The sequence below is a fragment of the Pantherophis guttatus genome, chromosome 2 (assembly GCF_059756535.1).
Source record: "Pantherophis guttatus breed Tessera chromosome 2, ASM5975653v1, whole genome shotgun sequence".
NCBI lineage: Eukaryota > Metazoa > Chordata > Lepidosauria > Squamata > Colubridae > Pantherophis > Pantherophis guttatus.
The window spans coordinates 105,991,812-106,017,998 of record NC_142064.1 but is presented as its reverse complement, the minus strand read 5'-3'; the positions used below and the strand labels follow the sequence as shown (position 1 = coordinate 106,017,998).

Below are 26,187 nucleotides of genomic sequence, written 5' to 3'. Positions count from 1 at the left end.
TGAAGAAAAATGGGATATTGAACACACAAAATAACATGATGCAGCCATGTTACTTTAGGACAGTAGAGAGGGAAACAAGTGTTTTATCTAATTAAGAAGACTACAGGAAAGGTTTCTGGTAGGAGCAGAATAGATCTCTGCAAGATACTTATTATGCCGTGCAATGGACTTGGCAACATCCAACATATTCCTTCTAGTAGGAAGATTGGAAGATCAAAAACTGAGCACTTTAAAAAAACGGAAGTACACAAAAGTAAGGCAGTTGAGGTTTTATTCATTTCATCAATATTTACATGTATATAGGCATGCACTTAATGGCCCCAGGATCTACAAAACAATGAGGCCATAAATAGCAGAGTGATGTCAGGATAGATAGAATGTTAGCCACCCATGAAACAACATACAGCAGCTATTTTTAACTTTAGCTTTTTTGGAATGGAATGCCCACAGGCACGCATAATTGGCAGTTTGTAATTACAGAACATGGATTTTTAGTAATTCTTAATGGAGATATATACAGGTGAGGCACAGGCCTAAATGAAGAGATTCCCAACTGTAGCATATTTTAGGGACACCTGTCCTGTGGTATTAAGAATGAACCAATACTCTTCAATATATTTTGAGACTATGACCACATAAGCAAACAGCATAGTATTTTGAGAGGGCTGATTGTCAGATGGATAATCTATGCCAAGCCTATCTTACCCTATGCTTTTATGTGCTAAGAACTAGAAGTCAAGGATTGTCAGTATGTTATCAGTCTAGAGTTCAAGCTATCATATAGAGAGAGGCACTCAACTTTACAAAGTGGTAACAGTTCAGTGTCACACATGCTCATATCTTGATCCTAAAATATTGGTAGAAACAAGCAGGAAAAATGTGCTCTCCCTCTTGCTAGGCTGATGGTGTAAGATTATTTCTTGGGCCTGTCCCTTCTAAGTCAGTTATCTCCCTCTGCCTGTTTCCTTTCAATTTTATTCTAAGAACCAGACATGTAGTTTCTATGGGAACAAGTCTACAAACTGCCTTTCAGCTAACTGTGGAGGTTTATTTTTTTCAATTCAGTGCAAAAATAATTTAAGACAATTTTCCTGACCATAAAGGATGCAGTTGACCCTCTAACCCCTGCTTGTTCCCTGCAGTGGGCTGTGAGAATAACCTTTGGACAATGGTGTGATTCAAATAATTTAACAACCAGTTCTCTGCCCTAATGACCAGCTGAGTGGGCATGGTCAGGGGTGTGACAGGCAGCACTTGGGCTCCTGCACCCCTTGGGAACAAAAACAGGCTGCGGGGGGGGGGGTGACACCGCCCCACCCCACGGCCCAGTAGGCCTCCCTGCAGCCTCCTGGGAGCAAAAACAGGCCGCAGGGGGACTTCTGGAAGGGGCGGGGCGGAGCCAGCCAGCAATTTAACAACCAGTTCCGCCGTGAACTGCTTGAATCCCACCACTGCCTTTGGAGAATGGAGTAAGAATCACACTCTGGACAATTATCAGATAAAACATATCTCAGCCCACAGAAGGATAAGGTAAAGGTTTCCCTATCCAGTCATGTCTGACTCTAGGACGTGGTGCTCATCTCCTTTTCTTGGCCGAAGAAGCCAACATTGTCCAAAGATACTTTCTGTGGTCATGTGGCTGTCATGACAATATACCAAAGGTGCATGGAATGCTGTTACCTTCCCTCTAAATTGGTACCTATTGATCTACTCACATTTGCATACTTTTAAGTGCTGGGTGGGCAGGAGCTGGAGCAGGAATGGAAGCTGACCCTGTTGTGTGGTGTTCAGGTCTCAAACATGGGTTGCCAGCTTTCCAGCTGACAAGCTCAGCTTTTTTAATTGCTGAGCCATTGCACCCCCACAAAAGGAATAGGAGTGCCTTAGAAGGGACTCTCTCTAGTTCTTTGGAAAGTAAAGGCAATAGAGGGGACAAGTGCTTTCAGACTTGCAGGAGGTTGTAGCTGCAATCTTACAATAAAGATAGTACTTGTGCTTTCTTGTTTGTATCTCAAAGGACTGACATTACCCTATTTTATGAGCAAAATTGGTGAGCAGTGTCAGATGTAAATGCCTTATTCTCCAATGTGTAAATAATGTATATATGGAACATCAGAGGTTAACTTATTCTTTGGACTTTAATGTATTCATAACTTACCACTCCCATTCCTAGCTCCACCCCTTGTATATATAAGGAGCCACCCTCACCATTCTAACTGCTTCTACCTTGAATATTCAGTGAATATAGAATGCCTATCATAATTAAAAAGAAATATATTTAAAGCTCTAACTCCTATTATCTTTATTGAGTCTGATCCTGAAAATATTGCAACAATCTGGTAGCAGAGGATGGTTAATTGACTCAATAAGTAATTAAAAATGTCCAAGAAAGATAGGCCCAACACCAGGGCCTACAGCAAAGAAATAGAAACTGATCAAGAGATGATCAACGAATCCACCAATGCGATTTCGAGAGAATCCGAAGAATACACCACTGAAGAAGAAGAACTAATGAGTGAAAATAATGACCAGAAAGAAATCGAAATAGAAAATAACGAACTCAGGTCAGAGATATTAAAGATACTAAAAAGCCAAAAGAATGATGAAAGTCTCATCGCGGACCTCCAGGAGATGCTGAAGAACAGCGGAGCAGCGAGAGAGAAAAACGTCATTAAAGAAAAACCCAAAGATCAAAAAACCGTAAGTGAGATGACTACTGAGAAAATAGTTGTTAAAAAGAAAAGATGTGATCCCGCGCGAAATTTTGAATGGCAGCCATCTTGGTTTCAACGAACTTCAAAAGAGAATGGAGCAGAGCCAATCAAAACGCTCAGTTCAAAATTTCTGGCGCGAAAAACACTATCAGACGAAGAAAGTGAGAAAGAAGTCTCAAACTCTTCAGATGATCCAAAATCAGAAAGTGAAGACGATTTAACAAAATCTCAAGTAAAATCAGCAATGAAAACACTTTTTGCTGCTTTTGGGCCAAGACTGAAAATTACCAAGACATCTACGAAGAAGCAAGAAATCAAACCGGCGACTCAAGACCTGCACGCTCCCATCCTGACTTCGAAAGCGACGACGCCCGAGCCCAGAGAGCCATGCCGATTTCGCCCTACACCACAGACAAGATCGAATACCAACGCACACAAAAGGAAGAAAAGAACCGTCGCCACCACCAGAACCCCAAAAACCGAGCCAGAGACCGACTCATCTGAGGAGGAGCGGATCGAGAGAGCTGAAAGGGAGAGAACCTTCCACGACGCCACCAAAGAAGAAATGAGCAACGCGCATGTGCGAAACTACGTAGACGACCCAGAAGGACTTGAACTGGCCAGAGAACCGCGCAGACTCATTGCAAGCATCCCAATGCCGTTCTGTAATTTCCTGCACTTGAGAGATCACGGACTGCCCCAGGTTGTAAGTAATGGACAGAATAATGTAAGTAACTTACCCAGTGACTTCCCAAAACTTAGAATTGATGGCATTAATTTACAAGAGTGGTATCAACAGCTACAGGTTATTTTCATGAAAGAAAATTTACTATTCTTTATAACTAGCCCTCCAAGAAGACCTTGGACTTTAAAAATAGATTGTTTACATCATAGAGCATTTTTCATAATAATATCTAGCGTGTCTCCTGCAATGTATCATAGCATCAAACCAAACCTAACTGTATCAGAAATAATTCAATGCATGTTTAATCTATTTCACAGCGATAGCGTAGCTACAACCACAAGAATGTCTAAGGATTTCTTTTCCTCTAGAGTAAAACCAGGGGTTTCTATAAGTGAGCATTTGATAAATCTAAACAAAATAAGAGCTGAGCTACAATTGAGGGGGGAAGTGATTTCAGATCAAACAATGAAAAGTGTTATTATCAATTCACTTGATCCATCATGGGATAGCTTTATGTCACACTTAGATACCATTAATTTGGGATATTTATCCATAGAAAGTCTATCTAACAAATTGATAGCAGAAGACAATTCAAGAAAAAATCGATCCAGTAACCAAACAGACCACAAACCTTTTAGGAAAGTAGTCTTTCAAGATAAACATAATGAGGCCTTTAGATGCTACAATTGTGGATCCAGGGAACATAGTAGAAGAGACTGTCCCAAAGTCTCAAGAGAGAGACATAGGCCAGAATATAGGAGCAAATATAATTACAGACAATCTTCCACAGATAGACACAAATATAGAAGTCCACCAAATTACAAAGAAGGTAGAGGGGATAGAGAAAATTCAAAAGAGAGGAAATCTGGGTCACTGAATGGGCTAAATAAACAAGACAGCACCAGAACACAGCAGGATGAGAATAACAATTGGCTTATTGATTCTGGTGCAACAAATCACACCACCAACAACAAAAGTATATTATCTTCATTTATAGAAGATAAGTTTGTGATAAAGGTAGCTAATCAAGAAAAGGTTCAAGTACTAGGCAAAGGAAATGTGACCTTGCCTGGTCTAGGGAAAATAGAGGGGGTATTATTAATCCCAGAAATACCTCACAACATACTAAGTGCCATAAAATTAAGCAGAGAATCTGATATCAATATAGTTTTCTCAAAAGGGAAAGCAACTATAGAAAAGAACAAAACAAATGTAGGTACTGTAATGATAAAAGGAGGTCTACCCTATCTGATAACTAAAGAAAGATGTTTACATAACATTGATTCAAATATGGAAGATTATATTGAAGCAGATGATGAAAATGTCAGTAACAGTGACAATGATGAGTGTAGAATAACTCATGATCACAAAAATACATACAAGGAAAAGAAACCAAAAATAGGTAAACCAATTCATGATGAGTGTGCTCACATCTTACACAGGAAGTTAGGACATGCAAGCTTTCCTGTAGTACAAAAAATGACTGAACACGCAGAAGGTGTCAAAATAAAAAATTGTGAAAATTATTTGGAATGCTCAGTATGTAAATCCACCAAACTAAAAACCAGTCCCAGACCAAAAAAATCTAACAGATCAACTAACAATATTTTTGATTTGGTACATATGGACTTAGTTGGTCCATTAAGTCCCTCAATTACCTATAGAAAACGTTACTTCCTAACAATAGTGGATGACTACAGCCGATATGGTTTTGTTTACACATTAAAGCACAAGGATGAAACATTTCAGAAATTTAAGGAATTCTACAAACGTATAGAAACACAACATAATATCAGAATAAAGCAAATTATGACAGATAGGGGATGTGAGTTCATGTCTAAAGAATTCTCCCAATGGTTAAAGGATAGAGGAATGTTACATTTCACGTCCAATCCTTTTTCTGCATTTCAAAATGGAGTTGCAGAGAGGAAAAATTCCACACTACAAACCATGATTAGGTGCACATTAGAGGATGCTGGTTTAGGCAAACAATTTTGGTCAGAGGCATTACATTATTCGAATTACACTCAAAATAGAACCTGGTCCAGTATTGTGAATAAGACACCATATGAGGTGATGTACAATAGAAAACCCAAATTATCACACATGCACATATTTGGAGTCACTGCAGACGTACACATACCTAAACAATTGAGGAGAAAGGGAGAAAACGTATCCAGGAGATTAAGATTCATGGGATACGAAACTGGAACCAAAGGGTACAGATTTATTGATAGTAATAACAAATTTATAGTATCCAGAACAGCTGTGTTCCATGAACAGGCCAATTGGTCAAAATTGCACCTTAATGAAATATTTCCTAATAAATGTAAAGATACGATATCTTGCGAGGAAGGAACAACAGAAAATCAAAATATTAACAAAAGTAAGAACAAAACCAAAACTTGGACTAATAGTCAGCATAAAATAAAGACAGACACATTAACAAAAACGGAAGCTAGATATTTGCATGATAACCATAGCAAGCCTGAAAGAACTATTAGAAACAATAGAAACCAAATACCAAATAAATACAAAGATTACATAATGCATATGAATGGAGAACAAATAACACCTAATACATATGAAGAAGTATTGAAACTTCCACATGAAGAAAGAGAAAAATGGGAACTAGCTATGGAAAAAGAGATGGAAAGTTTACAAGGATTAAATGTATTCACACCTGCGATCGCACCTAAAGATAAAACAATTATAGGTACCAGGTGGATTTATAAAATTAAGAACTTAGAAGGAGGCAACACCTTATACAAGGCTAGACTAGTTGCACAAGGCTATGCACAAAAATATCCAGAAGACTATACTGATACATATTCACCCACAGTGAGAACAGAGAGTGTCAAAACAGCCCTTGTAGTAGCTTCTGCACTCAATCTGGACGTATTCCAATATGACATACAGACCGCATACTTACATGCAAAATTAGATAAGGAAATATATGTAAGAGCACCACACAGTCAATACACTAATAAGAACGAAATTTGGTTATTAAATAAGAGTCTGTACGGATTAAAGCAATCCGGCAAAAGATGGTACGATTGCTTGGTAAAAGTACTTAAGACCATGGATTTCAACGCCACCACTGCTGATAACTGTTTCTTTGTAAAAAAGAGTAATGATCATATTGAATTTGTATTAATTTACGTGGACGATATTTTATACATTGGAAAGCATAAAGAGAGCAGGGAAATCTTTGTAAATAAGTTAAATGAACACTTCTCACTGAAATCCCTGGGTAAAGTGAATAAATACCTTGGTGTGCAAATTAACAAAACTAAAAGGGGATTCAAACTTACACAGAAAGATAAAATCATCGAACTCCTAAACAAATGTAACTTAAATAATGCCAAAACCTGTGACACCCCTATGCAAACTGATTTTCTTAGAAACACTGATGAATCTTCCCCTGAGTTTAAAGACAACACATTTTACAGATCAGTTATAGGTTCACTCCTTTATATATCTAATTGGACTAGGCCAGATATTGCATTACCTCTCAATCTACTGTCAAGATATGTTAGTAAACCAACCTTGTATCATTGGGAAGCTGTCAAAAGAATTCTAAGATATCTGAAGGGTACATTAGATTTTTGTTTAATGTTGGAACCCAATAATGACAGAGAACCAAAAATTACTTGTTATGCTGATGCAGATTGGGCTGGTGATACATCATGCAGAAAGAGTACTTCTGGTTATGTTTTTCTATTGAATGATTGTCCAGTTTACTGGTATACTGGTAAACAAGAACTAGTAGCCACTTCTACTACAGAAGCGGAATATGTTTGTTTGTCCAAGGCTGCAAATAACCTTGTATGGTTCAATGATCTGATCACTGACGTTTGGAAGAAACCCACTTTACCATTTATTATGCATGAAGACAATAAAGCGGCCATTGAAATATCCAGATCCGATGCAATTGGACAAAGGTCCAGGCATATTGATATAAAGTTTAAGCATGTGAGACAACTGTCTCAAGACGGATTCATTAAAGCAATACATTGCGATACTTCTGAACAATTAGCTGACATATTAACAAAACCCTTACCTTCTAAGCAACACAAATATTTAACTTCTAAATTATATGTATTATATTGTCCTGAATCAGAATGTAATTGGTGTTGTGTAACGAACCGGCATTTAGAGGGGGATTTGTCAGATGTAAATGCCTTATTCTCCAATGTGTAAATAATGTATATATGGAACATCAGAGGTTAACTTATTCTTTGGACTTTAATGTATTCATAACTTACCACTCCCATTCCTAGCTCCACCCCTTGTATATATAAGGAGCCACCCTCACCATTCTAACTGCTTCTACCTTGAATATTCAGTGAATATAGAATGCCTATCATAATTAAAAAGAAATATATTTAAAGCTCTAACTCCTATTATCTTTATTGAGTCTGATCCTGAAAATATTGCAACAAGCAGTTTTCAAGTGCCCTTCTCAACAACCAGCATTCCAGCCCAATCTCAACTAACTCACTGAATCCGAACAAAGAAATTGAGATTTCATACATCAGACAAGATACAATCAAACAGTTCCACATTCTAAGAATTGAAAAAAATAGGGACTCATATACTACCAGACACAAAAAGAGCTGGCACCATGCTAGAGTGAGATAGCACAGGCATTTCTACAATATTTGAAGAGGTTTGTTCTTAAGTTAAGAGGTTGTATCACTTTGCCAGTAGCAGAAAAAACATGATTTTTTCCATGATTTTTTTCTTCTACAAAATCAGCCAGCTGTGGCTATACTTTTATTTCTAGCAGGTTACATAAAATAATACTCTGGTAGTTACATTCTGAAGATGCAACTTCAAGGATATAGTCAGAAATGTGTGACTGGAGTAAGTAACTACGAAAGAAGTATTTCGCAACATGGAAAGGCGTCAACTGTAATAATGCCACCAAATGACCAACATCTGATACTACCTAAATTGTGGCATTTACATGATAACTTCATTATTTGCCTCCAACAACAAGACCTCAGTCTCAGGTATATTGACAGTGAAATGGACATCCATTGTGTTTTTATTGTTGCTTTTACATTTATTTATACCAGTATTTACTTTTACATTTATTTCAATTTAGTAGAAACAAACCCCAATTTACAGTACAGTCAGAATTAACATTTTACTGTCCTGCTTGTGTAACTTCTTTGAAAAGAAATACGACATTTAGGAATCATTGCACCATTTTCTTTCCATTAGTGCAGATAAAAAATGAGTGCTCAGTTTGCCCAGAGCAATCACCAATTTCCTTCTACTCAAAAGGAAGAGATCATTTCTGGAAGAAATCTATAACAGGTTTGATATCTCTGATATCTGCTATGTTTTTGTTTGCATCTATGCATGTATGCAGAAACACACTTGTTTGTTCCTTTACTCTTTCTATCACTCATACTCCCAGAGTTAAGGGGGTGGAAGGGAGATTTATAGAATTTCTGTGAATTTATTACTATCCAAGCACCAGCATTCCTGAATAAAAACCTAAAGTGCAATTTTAATTTTAGTTGCTGTAATAAAATTTGAAAGTCATTTCTTTAATTATTTTTTATCCCTTTCTTTTCTTTTAACTGTATTGTTTTCTGCACAAAGCTATGGAGAGGTATGATGCCATATAATGAGATTTGGCTATATTTCCCGTTCTTATGCCATGTCTTTTATCTTATGGAATCATATTGTTGAAAGTGATTTTAAAGATCTAATCTCATCTTTCTCTTCTTTGAAATAGCTCCAATTTTGGGCTGTTCTTTCATATCACAGATGCAAAAACCTGTTCCCCTTCAGAACAATGGATGTTTCCCATTTTCTCTTGTCATTTTGACTTCAGACTCAGAGTTAATTATTGCAATAGCTATACAATAAGTGAAGAAATAAAACATTTTCTACTGAATTATTAAACAATACAGTAGTCAAACGTTGAGTGATCATTTAAACTGGTGGAGGATAAAGATAGTAAAGATAGTATCAGCAACTGCCATGTCAAATTGGCAATTGGCATCCATGAGCATGGGCATCCTGTTCCCTAACACTATAGCAACACAGTGGAGGAAAAGGGTAACTGCTGCCCAATTCATCATGGCACCTCAGCAGCAGAAAACTAGATTTGAGATTTTTCCCATAATTATGAGAACTAGGAACCAGCTTTACAAACATTTTAAATTCCAAAGCTATCAGTGCTAACCAGTGCAGTGTTTATAAAATTTTATATATATATATATATATAAATATATATCTGAAAAACCATATGAGCTTCAGTAAAAAAATAATACAAATATTTCATTTCTGGCACACTTTATAATTCTTGAAAAAGTCACACCTTTATGAATATTAGTGCAAACATATTTGAAGGAGGCATTAAATATGAAAAAAGTGTATTTAAAAGAATTTAGTCTTCAAAGCCTCATATACAAATTGGTGCAAAAGAGTGAGCAACTGTTCAGGACTATTAAAAATAGGCAGAAAAAAATTATGGTAAGAATTATGGCTTTTGTAAAGTTTTATCAAAACCAAGAAACAGGCAGGGTATTGTCATGTGCAATTCTTAACATCAGAAGACTTCTGTCTCCTGGATCCTTCCCATGTTCAATTTTGATTTGTTTGAATGATTTTGATTAGCTCTTTCAAAGATTTTTTAATTGTTCTTAATGTTTGTATTCTATGTTTTTATCTGGCTGTACACCGCCCTGAGTCCCTTGGGAGAAGGTGCGGTATATAAATTTGAAATAAAATAAAAAATAAAATAAATTTCCCCCCCAAAGTATCCACGTTATTATTTATTTATTGTTGACAATAGCTCAAAAATAGAAATGACCGTCTGTGCAGTTAGAAGGCATTGTCTTGTTATGAGACTTATTCATTTCTTAAATATTCAAGTTGATCTGCTTTAGAAAAAGATGAAGAGGGTGGCAAGGGGTGTGTCGGCCTCAGACTGAGGCTCTGCTGTTAAATCATTGAGTTGGTAATAATTCTTCCCAGAGAGGAAGAAAGATCAAGCAGTTGCTGGTGCTCAGTTTCAGTTTTTAAGTCCCATTCCAGAACAACACAGCCAATAAAAACATCATCTTCTTGGTTTTACTTTATTACCTACTGTACTCACTCTTTGTTTTGTTTTGTTTTGCTCTTTGTTGCTAAATATTCAGCAGTTTTAGGCTGATTCAATGGTTTTGAAGGAGCCACCAATTCTGAGTTTATTCTTTCTTTTGTCCATTTTTTACTGTCTCTTGATTGCTTCCATAGGTTGTTTCCATAGAAGTACACAAAAGAGCTCATGAAATAAATAAAGCAGTCCACAACTATTTAAAATTCCACAGTAAATTAGAATTTGATACACATAAAAAATAATAGTTGAAAAGCAAAATAAAACCAATTACAATTCAGCAAAATTGATAAAAGGAGATAATGCATGAATTGGACTGAAGAGAGTCTGCAGAGGTACTTTTACTTTTTCATCCTTGAAAAAGTCACATCTGACTCCTGTCAAGATTCAAGCATAGAAGTTTCTGAAACAAAGAATAGCAATTAGGAATTGTTTAATCTGGTTCTGATGTATGGTAATTAAACTTAAATCATGAAGGCAAAATACATTGGCTATACTAATATACTTACCTCAGAGCTACAGGGAATGGGTTGAAAGAAATTATTCCCACAAGATGATGTTTCTACTGTTTTCAAAATTGAATTCAATTAAACTAAATAAAATTACATTTTTTTTTATTTTTTAAGTCACCAGATTTTAATAATTTTTAAAAAAATTAAAAGAAAAAAGGGATCCAGTGACTAAACTTAGACCAATTTATTTTATATATATATATATACTTTATTAATTTTATAATTACAAAAAGCATCAAATCTCTACTAAAATCAGAGGTGCAGTGTTTGTACATATTTACAAAATATACATCAGGTATACTTCAAACTTAGATTGCAAGAAATAGACATACCCTGAAATCATGATTTTATCCTGTTGTTTAACCATTCGTACCACTTTTCCCATACTATCTTGTGTCTTGATTTCGCATCGTTATTTAGCTCATTTGTTAATTTTGACATTTCTGCGCACTCTAAAATTTTGTTTATTAATATTTCCTCTGGTGGTATAGTTTTATCTTTCCAAAATTTCGCATAAACTAGTCTGGCCGCTGTTGTAATATGAATTATAAATTGGATTTTATCTTTGGTAAACCCATCCCTGATTATTCCCAAAAGAAATATTTCAGGGGATAAATCTAATTCCTCTTCAATTATTTCCCGTAGCCAATTTCGAATCCTAGACCAATACCTTTTTGCCTTTTGGCAGGTCCACCACATATGATAGAAGGTGCCGACATCCTTACCACACTTCCAACAAATTGCTGAAGCGTTAGGAAACATTTTTGCTAATCTGGGTGGCGCTAGGTGCCACCTGTGAAGCATCTTATAATGATTTTCCCTATATGTTGCTGCTTTAGTCATTTTATAATTCCTGTTCCAGGCCTCTTCCCAATCATTAAAATTTAATCTATATCCAATGTTTTTTTCCCAAATGTTTAACTGGTTTCTGGCTATATCCTCTGCCCTGTCCTCGTCTAACAGAAGATTATATATTTTTGTCAACATTTTCTTTTCCACCCCCAGCATAATTTTGTCTAAATTTCTATACTTTGCTTCTATGCCATATTGATCCCTATCCTTCTGGTACCTTGAATTTATCTGTAAATAGTTCCACCAATCTAGGTTAAAGCCTTGGTCTCTCAGTGTGTCCAGGGATTTAAGATTCCCGTTTTCATCTAAAATATCCTTGTATGTGCCAAATTTAAAAATATCTCTTCTATTCGGAGAGGTCAGGGCCTCCATAATAGAAAGCCAATTTGGTACTTTAATGTAGAACCGCTGCCTAATTTCCTCCCACGTTTGTATAAGAGTCTCCCTTACTTTATGTTTGTGGAAATAGGATTTTTTCTTATTTCTTGGGTCCCACAGATGAGCATGCCATCCTTCTTGTAAATCGTGACCTTCTAAGGTCAGGATTCTCCTATTTTGCAATGTGACACACTCCTTAATCCAAACTAATTTAGCTGCCTTTTGGTATGCTTCCCAATCAGGGAGTCCAAAGCCGCCCATATTTCTTTTCCCTTGCAGTATCGAATATGAGATCCTCGCCTTCTTTCCCTCCCATAGAAAATTTCTAATACTTTTGTTCAAATCTAAAAAGAATTTTTTGTCTAAACTCACCGGTATATTTTGGTATAAAAATAAAATTTTTGGGAGGATATTCATCTTGATTGCTGCTATTTTGCCCATAAAAGACAATTTTAGCTTTTTCCATCTATCTAGATCCTGGTGTATTTTCTGTAATAGTGGGGTATAATTATCTTCTTTTAATGATGAATACCTCGAAGTTATCCATATTCCTAAGTATTTTGTTTTCTTTACTACCTGGAGACCTAACGATTCTTCCAACTCTTTCTTGTATGCTTCTGTTACATTTTTCACTATTATTTTGGTTTTTGTTTTATTAAGTTTAAAGCCGGCAACTTCTCCATACTTCTGTATTTCCTGTAGTAATTTTGGGCCAGTTTCTAATGGGTCTTCTATTATTAGAGCCACATCATCTGCAAAGGCTTGCGTTTTGAAAATTTCTTTCCTAATCTTTAATCCTTTGATTTCTTTATTAGATCTAATCTTCCTAAGTAGCACCTCTAATGCCAAGATAAAAAGTAAAGGGGATAGGGGGCATCCCTGCCTTACTCCCTTTCGAATCTGGAATATTCGGGTCTTGTCCCCATTTATGAGTATATTCGCCCTCTGTTCTTGATAAATATTCTCAATCATTTTCCTAAAATTGGCCCCAAATCCCATTAAATTAATTTGATTAGCCATAAAGCTCCAATTCAGGTTATCGAACACCTTTTGGACGTCCACAAACACTAGCGCCAACTGCTTTTCGGGATGTTGCTCGTAATACTCAATAACGTTTATTACTGTTCTCAGATTGTCCCTAATTTGTCTCCCTGGAAGGAATCTGTTCTGGTCTTTGTGGATCCAAAAATTTAGAATTTTTTTCACCCTCTCCGCTATTATACTCATAAACAGTTTATAATCTGAATTTAGTAAGGAGATGGGTCTATAATTTGCAATTTGTTTCGGATCAACACCTTCTTTCAATATGAGTGTGAGATACATTTCCCTCCATGTGTCCGGGATTCTTGTACCAACCAAGACCTCATTAAAGATTCCTAATAGTTCTAATTGCAATGCTTCGTCAAATTTTATATAAATTTCCCCTGGAAGTCCGTCTGGACCTGGGGTTTTATTCTTTTTAATTTTGGTAAGAGCAATTTTGAGTTCCTCTATTGTAATTTTGTTATTCAACATTTCCCTTTCTTCATCTGTTATGTGAGGTAGCTTCCATCAAATATTGTTCCACCTTATCTGGCTCAATCTCTTCATCTTTATATAGGGCTTCGTAAAATTCTCTTGTCCTTTCTAATTTATCCTCTTCTTTCGTCAGGAGGTTACCTTTAGGATCTTCTAAAACAAGAATTTGACTTTTTTCATTTTCTTTTTTTAATTTATATGCAAGCCACCTTCCGGACTTATTAGCATTCTCAAAGTAGTAATGCTTTGTTCTTTTTATTTTTTCCGCTATCTCCTCCTGGTCCAAAATATTCAGCCTATGCCTCGCCATCATCCACTTTTGTTTAGCCACCTCGTCTCCCAGGTTTTGCTGTAGTTTATTTTCCGCTTCTTCTAACCTTTCGTTGTGGGCCTCCCTAGCCTTCTTTTTTTTTTTTTTTAAATGCCATATACGATATAGCAACTCCTCTCACATAAGCCTTCATAGTATCCCAAACAATTTCTCTCACCGTATCTTGATTTCCATTTTCTATAAAAAAGCGCTTTACTTCTTCATTCAATTTAAATATAAACTCTTTTTCATTCAATAGATCTGTCTTTAATCTCCATCTCTGTTGTTTTCTCTTATTCATATAATGCCAATTTATTTCGAGGAGCTTGTGATCTGCCCAAGCGTTTGTGCTCATATCAACCTTCTTAATTTCCAGTCCTAATTTCCTGGTGGCCCATACCATATCTATTCTAGACCAGGAATTTTGTGGGTTCAAATAAAAGGTATATTGTCTATCAGAAGGATGCAATGTTCGCCACATATCAATTAGGTTTAATTCATCCACCAAATCAAAGAAGCTTTTTGGCAAGGGTGTCCTTTTATTTTTTTTTTAATTTTTCCACTTTTATAATCTCTGTCTGGGTCTACAATACCGTTGAAGTCGCCTAACATACATATTTCACTATGTGCCCATTTTCCTAGCTGTTCATGTAGTTTTCGGTAGAATTGTCCCTGCTTCTTTTTTTTTTATTATTGAAAAAGTTTTTCAAATACAAATTTCCCCCCCTTTTCCCCCCCAACCCCCCTTCCCCCTTCCCTCCCCCCATGGCTTCTCCAAGATGAAATCCAAATTAATATCACATTATATAATACTTTACCACCCTTATACACCACCCCCTATGTGCTATACATTTCTTCCTAAATTATTATTATATCCCCTGTATACTATACATTTAACAGCATTCAGCTAAAAACTATATAATAGATCCTAATTTGGCATTTATTCTACTCATAATCTACCCATTTCCTCCACATGGATACTTATATTTCTTTTAAATATATTAATATCTAAACATAACATCCCTTTTCCTAAACTAAGCAATCAGTAATCTAACCTATCCCCTTGTACCATATCAATTTTATATCACCCACTTTCCTACAGGTCTACCATACATAATATATTTAATATCTTTATTCTTCTGCCCATATCACTAAAAGATATTTCCATAAAACCCTCAAATGACTTTAAATTTGTATTCCATATAGTATCTTCTGTAATGTTTTTCAACTAGATTATTAATTCCATCGACCATGTTAGGGTAACATCAAGTCCTGCTTCCAACAGTGTATTCAGTATCTTCAATTACCATCTGCCCCCATCATTAATAAGTATTTCTGTATATAAAAAAAAAACCCCGAGTGACTTTATATTTATATTCCATATGGTATCTTCTGTAATGTCTTTTGTCTAGATTATTAATTCCAACAACCACGTTAGGATAACAGCCAGATCATCTGCATGCCCCAATTCCATAGTTCTCTTGCCTTATAGCTCAACATATACGTAATCCATTTTTCAGAGAGTCCAAAATAGAAAGTTCCAGTCCGCTCAATCACAGGCCATCTTCCACATCCCAAAAACACCAGCACTGCAGAGATCTGTTATTCTTCTCAAAATAGTATAAGTCTGTAATTTGCCTCAGTTATATTTTCATGTATCAGCCTTCTATAAATCCCGCTTATTATATTTAATCGTCTCTTAAATAACTGGCATTAATCTGTTGGCTAAAAAAGAATTGTTTAGTTTAAAATTTTTTAGTTTTGTAGAACCTGCTTCTTCTTTTCTTAACTTGTTGTGGTTTAGCTCTCCACCCTGGTTGCCTTTCTAGGACTTGTATATCAACTGATTGAATTACATGCTGGTCTTTAACTTGATAAGACATCAAATCGAGATCCAAAGCCGCCTCTCTTATATTTATAGGTGATCCAGCTATAGCCTCTGAAGGAGAATCCAAAAGCGGCTCATCCAAAAAGCCCTCTATAACTTGTTTTTCCATTACCTCCATCTCCATCTGCTTAGCCTGAGTTTCAATCTCTTGTTCATTTTGCTTTTCTTTATCCCCCTCCTGTATTCCTGACACTGATGACATACATGGAGATGTTGGGCCCATTTTAAAAACCTTGTAGTAAAATTCTTCTGCTTTTTCAACAGTGTTTAATTGATATCTTTCTCCTTGATATCTCAATATTATACCAACTGGAGCATCCCACCTAAATGGGATGTTTTGTTTCTTTAGCTCAGTCACCAAAAATCCAAAGTCCTTTCTATCTTTTAACATCTTGGACGGCAGCTCTTTATATATCCAGATCTTCATTCCATTCATTTCTAGAGTGGAGTTAAAAGACTTTTGCACAATATCATTTCTTATTCCTTTATCAGTAAAATAAATCACCACATCTCTAGGCAATTGTCTTTGCTTTGCCACCCAAGAATTTACTCTGTAGACCTTATCAATCTTACAGAATACCTCTTCAAAACTAACCTTTAAAATCACAGCCAGAACTTCAGCAGACATCTTTCTCAAGTCTTCTCTGTTATTTTCCTGTATTCCCCTCATTCTGATCGCAAATTCCATGGATCTGAATTGCATCATTGTAACTTCATTTTCAATCCTTTGCTTTATATTATCTACATTGTAAGTCTTGTGATCAGCTTCCTTCATTTTAGACTCTACTTCTGAGCTATTTTCTTGAATCATTGTCAAATCATTTTCAATTCTTTGTATTTTATTATCCAGATTATGAATCTTATAATCAGCTTCCTTCATTTTAGACTCTATTTCTAAATTGATATCTTTATCCATCTTTAGAATTACTTCTGAAAAGCGTTTCAAAGCTGTTACAATATAGCGCTTCAGGTTATCATACTTTTGTTGAACCAACTCTTTAATTTTGTGTCTAAATTTTTCAAGATTCTGGTTCATAATCTCATCATGTCTTGCCAACTCCTCCACAACAAATTCCTTTAAATCTTTAAAACCATTCTTCTGCATCTGCGATCTCAAAAATTGCTCTTGTGATTTATAAATGGGGGAGCCCCCCACCACAGCTTGGTTGTCTGGCTTTGTCAGTTTTAACGCCATCCTGCCACGCAAACAGACTCTTTTTAAAGAAAAAGTCTTCTCTCCACACAATATCAATATCAAGTCTCTAAGAAGGAAGAAGCATGAAACAGAAATTTTTCTCTTCTCTTGTAGCCAGCGCTATTGCTTCAAATACTTTGTAACATATTAAGCCATTCAAATGGAAAGACTTTCGCTTTCAGCTTTCTTCTCAAGCCTCAGCCAGCCGCCATTTTAAACCTTTTTTTTCCCCTTTTCACTCTCTCTTCATTCTTAAAATCAATCATAGGGTTGTTACAAATACTTGCGATTTAAAGTTGCAAATCCGGATTTCATCCTGCTTATTCAAGCAATCTGTTAGTTTTTGCTGATTAGGTTGGTCACATCGTCTAGCTCTGCAAAGCGCAGAGTTCTCACGAAGCCCGGAGCAGCGGTGAGCTGGATAGGGAGCCTCATCCTGCTTCCTCCCCAAGAGTAAAAAAAAAAAACTCTGGGGACTTCGCAGAGGGCTCTACCTGCTCTCGCCGGCTCTCCTCACATTTCCTTAAGGAAACGGAGTTTTTCGAGCCGCCTCCCAGCTGTAAAGGCGGCTCTTTACGGGCGGCGGGGATTGCGGTCCCAAAAGACTGTCTAGCGACGACAGAAACCAAACCGGAAGCCAATTGTCCCTGCTTTTTATTCGGAGCATATATCCACACCAACATCATTTTAGAGTTACCACTCGTTACCTCTATCATTAGGATTCTCCCTTTAGCATCTTTATATTTTAATTCTGCCTCTATTCCTTTTCTGACATACATAGCTACCCCCCTTTTTCTTTTCTCTGTTAAGGACACGAATACTTTGCCATATTTAGTATATTCTAGAGAATTGGCCTCTTCTTTTTTTATGTGGACCTCCTGTATGCATATTATATCCAGATTTTGTTTTACCAATTTTGACAGAATTATCTTCCTCTTTTTATGATCATTTAAGCCGTTGACATTTAGAGATAGGATTTTAATACCATTCATTCCTAATGTTTGTGTCTAAATCCTAGTTCTTATTTGTTTTTAAAGTTACTGCTCTTACCGGTCTAGTTTTTTTCTTTGTCCCTTTTTCTTCTTCTTCTTCTCTTTTCTTCTCCTCTTCTATATCTTCCTTTGTGCTTTGTTCTTGGGAAGTTTCTTCTTCTGTGTTTGCCATTTCGATTTCCTCCTTGCTGTTTTGCTCCTCTTCCCCTCCCCTTAGCTGGTCTAGGAAATCCTGTGCTGCACTTAAGCTGTCAATTTTAATTTTCCTTCCTTGCCATGAGATTAACATCCCCTCTGGCAGGAGCCATCTAAATAATATGTTTCTTCTATTCAACTGACTCGTCAGAAATCTATAATTCTTCCTCTCTTCCCTCACTCTTCTTGGTACTTGTTTTAAGATATTCACCTCTTTCCCTCTGAATGTGATTTGTTCCTCTCGCACTATATTGTATAAGATGTCCCTCACTTTTTCCTCACAAACCTTACATGGACCTCCCTAGGGAGTCTGTTCCTTCTTGTGTAATTTGTTTGCACTCTGTAGACCTCATCAAGCTCTCTAATGATTTCCTGTTTGTCTTGCTGAAGTGCATCCACTATCAACTCAGCCATCTTGTCACCCAGGTCTTCTTCTTTATCTTCAAAAATATTTTGAAAACAGAGGTAAAATGAGGCCTTGTCCATTTCGAGTTGTATCAATGAATCTTCGATTTCCTTATTCTGCATTGAAAGGGTTTGATCTACCATATCCAGTTTCTTTTCATTTTGCTCAATCCTTACTTCTGCTTTTTGGATTCTTCTCTCGTTATTAGCAATTGAAGCTTGGATCTCATTCATCTTGGAGTCTAACACATGAATATCCAACTTTAATTCAGAGTGGTTATTTAGCAGTTTCTCTTGCATCGCTAACATAGTTTCTTGAATTGCACTTGTCACTGTTTTCCACTATTAGTTACTTCTTGGAATCCTAATTAAGTTACTTGCTTTTTAGGTATGAGAGGTCTGTTTATTTAAAGTCTCTTCCTTAGGTTCCTATCCTTGACCTTCTTTAACTGACCCCAATGACTTCTTCACTTGATTAATAACACCATAAAACAATTGTCTCTTGACTCTTGTCTAATGTTTTAAAAACTTACTAAAGCCTATCTTAGATCGATTGAATAATTAATTAGATATAGCACTTATTAGTGGATTATTTTAAAAAAACACAGTTCAATTAATATTATCAAACTTGTATAAATAATTACCTACGATTAGAATTAATAAATAATTAATTGATTAGCAAGATAAACACCTAAAGAATGATTAAGAATAATAGATTTAGAAAGATCTGTGCCTACTTATAGATATCAATACTGTACTATCTAATAAAAGCAATATATATGAGTAGCTTAAATATAAATAGATAAATATGAATAAGTACTATGCTACCTGATAGATACTATAAACATGGATATATTAGACCAATTTATTACCCCCCCCAAAAAAATTCATAAAACAATTTTTAAAAAACCTGAACTTTTGTAATGGAACTTTTAAATTTTTTAAAAATGTAAATCTTTAAAGCTTTTAAAATTTTAAAAGAAAGAAGGGACCCAAAGTGAGCAATTGAGAATTCACAACTTTTCTATATCCTTTCACAATTACTAAGTGCTGAGAGGTTTTTTTTCTCCTTTTATTCCTTTTGCTTCTTTCCTCTATGGATTACAAACTATATCTTGAGGGCAATTAGATTTGCATTTGATGTGTTACATTTCAAGTTCACTTCAACATTATAGGTTGCCAAACATTAACATTGAAATTAAAACCAAAGGATGCAGTATTGAAAAAAATGTTTTAAAAAATAAAACCCTGCATTAAACCAAATTTTAAAAGAAGGAAGTACCTGCATTGGAACTACTTGGAGCATTTGTAAACATATTTATAAGAAGAAAAACATAATCATGGGGAAAAAACCACTGTTGTGAAGTCTAGCCACCCTGAGACTCAAACAACAAAATGAGAAACTAAAAGACTGCAACCAAATTGAATACAATAAGGAACAACTATAAAAAAACAAGAAGAACCCCAGAGGTCGCCCAATGGCAATATGACGCTCATAGGAAAAATAAAATCAACAACAATGTCCATGCAGCCCAACCCAGGCCAGGCCAACTCTATTGGAGCTAAGCAATCCATTTTATATCCTCCTCCTGTAAGCAAGCGTGCAGAAGAAAGACATCATCAACTGTACCAGTGACAGGAATAAAAGTAAACAAGACTTCCCCAAGGGGGAAAAAAAACCATGTAAATCTTTTGAATTTCCTAAAGCACCAAGGAACTACCAGAGAACTAGAAAAGAGCTGATGTGGTTCCAACTTCAAAAAAAAAAAAGAGGTGGGGAGGGGGATAGATTCAGGAAACTACAGACTAATCAGGCTGACATCAATACCTGAGGAAATCCTGGAAAAGATAATTAAGCAATGGATTTGCAGACACCTAGAACAAGTAAGGCTATTACTAAAAGCCAACATGGGTTTCTTAAAAACAGATCATGCCAGACAATTCTAATTGCATTCTTTGATAAAGTGATTAAATTAGTGGACCAGCGAAATGCTATAGACATAGTATACTCAGTAAGGCATTTGACAAATTAGACCACACTTGGTAAGATAAAACAATGTGGGATAGATAGCATCACCATCAGATGGATTTGTAGCTGGGTGACCAACCGCACCCAATGTGTAGTCCTCAATGAAACAGCATCTACATGAAGGGAAGCATGCAGTGAAGTTCTCCAAGGTTCTATTGTAGGGCGAGAAATCTTCAACATGATTTGGATGAGGGGATAAAATGAGAACTCATCAAATTTGCAGACAACATTAAGTTAGCAGGAACAGGCAATACCCCAGACGATAGGCTCAAGATCCAGAAAGATCTTTACAGATTTGAACACTGGGGCCTATCCAACAAAATGCAATTCAGCGGCAAGAAAAATAAAGTTTTACACTTAGGCAAGAAAGACCAAATGCATAGGTATAGAATAGTTAGCACTTGGCTCAACAGCAGCAACTATGAAAGGGATCTAGGAGTCAAAGTGGACAACCACTTAAGTATGAATTAGCATTATGCTGCAACTGTCAATAAAGCCAGTACACTCCTAGATGGCATCAACAGAGGAATAGTACAATGATCACTTGAAGTATTAGTACTACAACAGACTGCCTTGGTGAGGCCACACTTGGAATAATGCATCCAGTTCTGATCACCACAATACAAAAAACATGTTGAGACTCTAGAAAGAGAAGAGAAGAGCAACAAAGAGGATTAGGGGTCTGGAGCCCAAAATATATCATGAATGGTTGCAATAACTGAGAATGTCTACTCTAATGAAAAGAAGGACTGGGGTGACATAAAAACAGTTTCCCAATATTTGGGAAGCTGTCACAAAGAAGAGAGGAATAACCTTTTCTCCAAAGCACCTGAGGGCAAGACAAGAAATAATGGATGGAACCTAATCAGGGAGAGATCCAACCTAGAACTAAGAAGAAATTTCCTGTTAGGGAGAACAATTAATCAGTGCAATGGCTTGCCTCCAGTAGTTGTGGGTACTCCATCACCAGAGGTTTTTAAGAAGAGCCTGGACAGTCATTTGTCTGGAATGATATAGGGTCTCCTGCTTGGATTAGATGACCTCCAATATTAGAAACAACAATCCTTTACATTATTTACTGCATACTTGGAAAATTGAAGTGTAAAAAAAGGCTCTTCGGGTTAACAGAGTCACACATTGTACCTGCAGAAAACCAGATATAAACTCTTATTTGTGAGGTTGGGCTTAAGCGTCATGTTGAATTGATGATACTTCTGGTGCTGAACTATATGTAGAAAATAAGAAAAACTTTGGCAGAAAAATGCAAGAACTATTACCTAGTCAAAGAGGGCTGAAATCGTATTTAAGTTCCCAGAAGCAAACTCAGGCACATACCTCACTGATCACTGGCATGAAAAAAGATTGGGAGGCAGAACAGAAAGAGATCTTAAGATTCTGTTATTATAGCCAATATCAATAAAAGTAGTTCTAGTTTTCGTGTAGAGTTGATTTTCTGGACTGGTTTACCTAGTAGAGCTGATAGTATATCTCTGCTTGAGTTGCTGGATTTCACCACTCCCTACTGGACTGATTATAGATTTCATGTGCTAGGAGACTTGAACTTACAGTTGCAAGAAAAAGTACCGTATTTTCCGGTGTATAAGACGACTTTTTAACACATGAAAATCTTCTCAAAAGTTGGGGGTCGTCTTATACGCCGGATGTCGTTCTCCTGTAACCAGGCAGACCAGCCCGAAAGGCTCTGACGAGCCTTAAATGGCTCTGGCGATCCAAGCTCTGACGATTCCAGCTTTGCCTGCTAATCAGGCAACTCAGCTGGGATCGCCAGAGCCATGTAAAAGGAAAAACCTTTTACATGGCTCTGGCGATCCAAGCTCTGGCGATCCCAGCTGAGTTGCCTGCTAATCAGTTCCCTGAGTTGGATCGCCAGAGCCATGTAAAAGGAAAAAAGTTTTCCCCCTCCAGCTTGCTTACCTTAGCTGCTAGTCGCAACGCTTGCCTTGCTTCGCTTGCCTGAATCCATTTCATCAGCAAGCCACTCCCTGCCTGCAATCAAGCAGGCAGGAAGTTGTGGACTTCAACTCCCAGAATTCGTCAGCCAGCAAAACAAAGCTGGCTGAGGAATTCTGGGAGTTGAAGTCTACAAGTCTTAAAGTTGCCAAGGTTGGAGACCCCTGTTCTATTGGGTAAGTTTTTTTCCCCTTTGGGAGCTTTAAAAAAAATAGTTAATTGGGGTTTTTTTTAGTTGTTCTTTTTTAGACCTAGCCATTTAAAGTTTAGGAAGTTTTAAATTTAGTTTTCATATAAAAATAAAAATAAAATAAAATAAAATAATATTTGTGCAGCTTTCTGAGATTTAGTGTGTTTCTGTAGTGTTTCACTCTAACTACACAAACACACAAAATCTCACAAAGCTGTATGTGGAATTTTGTGTGTGTAAAGTGTGAAAGTTGTTTTTTTGGGGCTTTTTATGGCTGTGTGAGGTTCCTGCTTGTTGCAGGGGCCATTTTGGGTCTAGCACAGCTGCTTTTACATTGAGGGTGAGCCAGTTGTGTTGTGTTCTGTGTGTGTAAAGTGTGAAAGTTGTTTTTTGGGGCTTTTTGTGGCTGTGTGGGGTTCCTGCTTGTTGCAGGGGCCATTTTGGGTCTAGCACAACTGCTTTTACATTGTGGGTGAGCCAGTTGATGTTTTTTAATTTTTATTTGGTGTGCGTTGGAAGAGGGGTAGTCTTATACGGCGAGTATAGCCCGAACCCTATATTTTAACAGGAAAAGTCAGGGGTCGTCTTATACGCCCAGTCGTCTTATACGCCGGAAAATATGGTATGTGAACCCCTTGGGATTACGTGGAGTTTTGCATGAATTGGTCATAAAATGTGCTCTGAACTTCATCTAAGTCACAACAATAGAAAAACACAGTCTGCTTAAAATAATACTACACAAACATTAGATTTGCCATGGTTTAATTGAACATAATATGTAAACGTTCACAGTGCAGGGAGGAAAAAGTATGTGAGCCCCTAGCCTAATGACTTCTCCAAGAGCTAATTGGAACCAGGAGTGAGCCAACCTTGACTCCAATCAGTGTGATGATATTGGATGTGTTGCTGACAGCTGTCCTGCCCTTTAAAAACACACACCTGTTTTGGGTTTACTGGTTTCAAGAAGCACTGTCTGATGTGAACCATGCCTCGCAGAAAAGAGCTCTCAGAAGACCTACGATCAAGAATTGTTGACTTGCATGAAGCTGGAAAGGGTTACAAAAGTATCTCCAAAAGCCTTGATGTTCATGTGTCCACGGTAAAACAGACTGTCTACAAATGGAGAAAGTTTAGCACTGTTGCTACTCTCCCTAGGTGTGGTCGTCCTGTAAAAATGACTGCAAGAGCACAGCGCAGAATGCTTCATGAGGTAAAGAAGAATCCTAGAGTATCAGCTAAAGACCTACAGAAATCTCTGGCACATGCTAACATTTTTGTTGACACATCTACAATAAGGAAAACATTAAACAAGAATGGAGTACATGGGAGGACACCACGAAGGAAGCCATTGCTGTCCCAAAAAAATATTGCAGCACATTTGAAGTTTGCAAAAGAACACCTGGATGTTCCACAGCACTACTGGCAAAATATACTGTGGACAGATGAAACCAAAATTGAGTTGTTTGGAAAGAACACACAACACTATGCATGGAGAAAAAAAGGCACAGCACACCAACATCAAAACCTCATCCCCACTGTAAAACATGGTGGAGGGAGCATCATGGTTTGGGGCTGCTTTGCTGCCTCAGGGCCTGGACGGATTATTGTCATTGATGGGAAAATGAATTCCAGAGTTTATCAAGACATTTTGCAGGAAAACGTACGACCATCTGTCCACCAACTGAAGCTCCGCAGAGGATGGGTGATGCAACAGGACAATGACCCAAAGCATACAAGTAATTCAACAAAAAAATGGCTTCAAAAGCACAGAATACGCCTTCTGGAGTGGCCCAGTCAGAGTCCTGACCTCAACCCGATTGAAATGCTGTGGCATGAGAGCGATTCACACCAGACATCCCAAGAATATTGCTACACTGAAACATTTTTGTGAAGAGGAGTGATCCAAAATTACTCCAGATCGTTGTGCAGGTCTGATCTGCAACTACAGGAAACGTTTGGTTGAGGTTATTGCTGCCAAAGGAGGGTCAACCAGTTATTAAGTCCAAAGGTTCACATACTTTTTCCTCCCTGCACTGTGAATGTTTATATGTTATGTTCAATTAAACCATGGCAACATCTAATGTTTGTGTAGTATTATTTTAAGCAGACTGTGTTTTTTTATTGTTGTGACTTAGATGAAGTTCAGAGCACATTTTATGACCAATTGATGCAAAACTCCACATAATCCCAAGGGGTTCACATACTTTTTCTTGCAACTGTATGCTGAGGTAGAGGCATGATGTGAAGCCACATGTTACATCTGGTTTCAGTCTTTAAGCAGATGAGATCCAAAAGTGAGGATTACTGATGTCAGTCTTTGTTAGATAATTATCTGTAACCTATACAGGGATCCACTGAGTTAATCTGCCTCAGATATCTTATGGAATTGCTCAGTTTCCAGAGGATGCTTGAGATTTTCCCAAGGATTTGAATCTGGGCAGTTGTGTCGATCTCCTAATTAAGTAGTCTTTCCCTATACAGGTAGTCCTTGCTTAGCAACCACAATTGGAACCAGCATTTTGGTTAAATAAAGCAGTCACTAAGTGAAATCACAACTATGCATATGACCTTACTTTAGTGGTCTGCAAAAGTTGTAAATGCAAGAATTAGTCACAAAGTTACTTTTTCATCACCTGATAGTCACTAAATAAGGACTACATATGCAGCAATTGGGGGTGGGGAACTGCCTCAGTATACTGAGGAGTTCTTGAAGGTGATGATGACCTGGACTTTTTAAAGAAAAGTTGGAACAGAATTGGTTATTCTGATAAAATTGCAAATCATCTACAGGATAAAATCCTTTACATTCACTAGGAGCTGGACATTGGCTGAGCCAATACTGATGCAAAGACAATGTTTTGTGGGGTTATGAGGGATCAGTCTGAATGTAGTGATTCTGAAGCCAAAAAGGGTCTCTTTGACATCTATGAACTGGAACTTGTGGAAACGACAAGATTGCCTGGGAAAAATGGTTAATAGATTCTTGGGAAACACAGTGGTACATCATCCTTGAAGAAGACAAGTCCCTCTTCTCCAAAAAAAAAAAAAAAAAGATATGTGTAGTTCTCACTTAATGACTAGTTCCTTAGTGACTAGTCAAAGTTACAACAGATCCCCCAAAATGACCCAATTACAATGTTCTGATGGTCACACTTCCCCTGTAGTCATATGGTCACATTTTGGGCACTTGACAACTTTATGGCCATTTGCAGCATCCTGCAATCACGTGA

The 26,187-nt window shown here is 36.9% G+C and overlaps 1 protein-coding gene across 4 annotated transcripts in view; it reads right to left on the bottom strand.

Moving 5' to 3' along the window:
• Nucleotides 1–26,187, bottom strand: part of CD58 (CD58 molecule) — a 121,802-nt gene that overhangs the window by 54,451 nt on the left and 41,164 nt on the right. Inside the window, exon 5 of one of the 4 annotated variants that reach the window (XM_087888377.1) lies at nt 9,701–10,925. The exons of 1 other annotated variant lie outside the window; for it this stretch is intronic. In XM_087888377.1, the coding sequence (XP_087744503.1) occupies nt 10,903–10,925 (23 nt within the window). In that variant the 3' untranslated portion in view covers nt 9,701–10,902. Of the gene's footprint in view, nt 1–9,700; nt 10,926–26,187 lie in introns of those variants that run through there. 2 more of the 4 variants (XM_087888375.1, XM_087888378.1) reach the window with 2 other exon arrangements.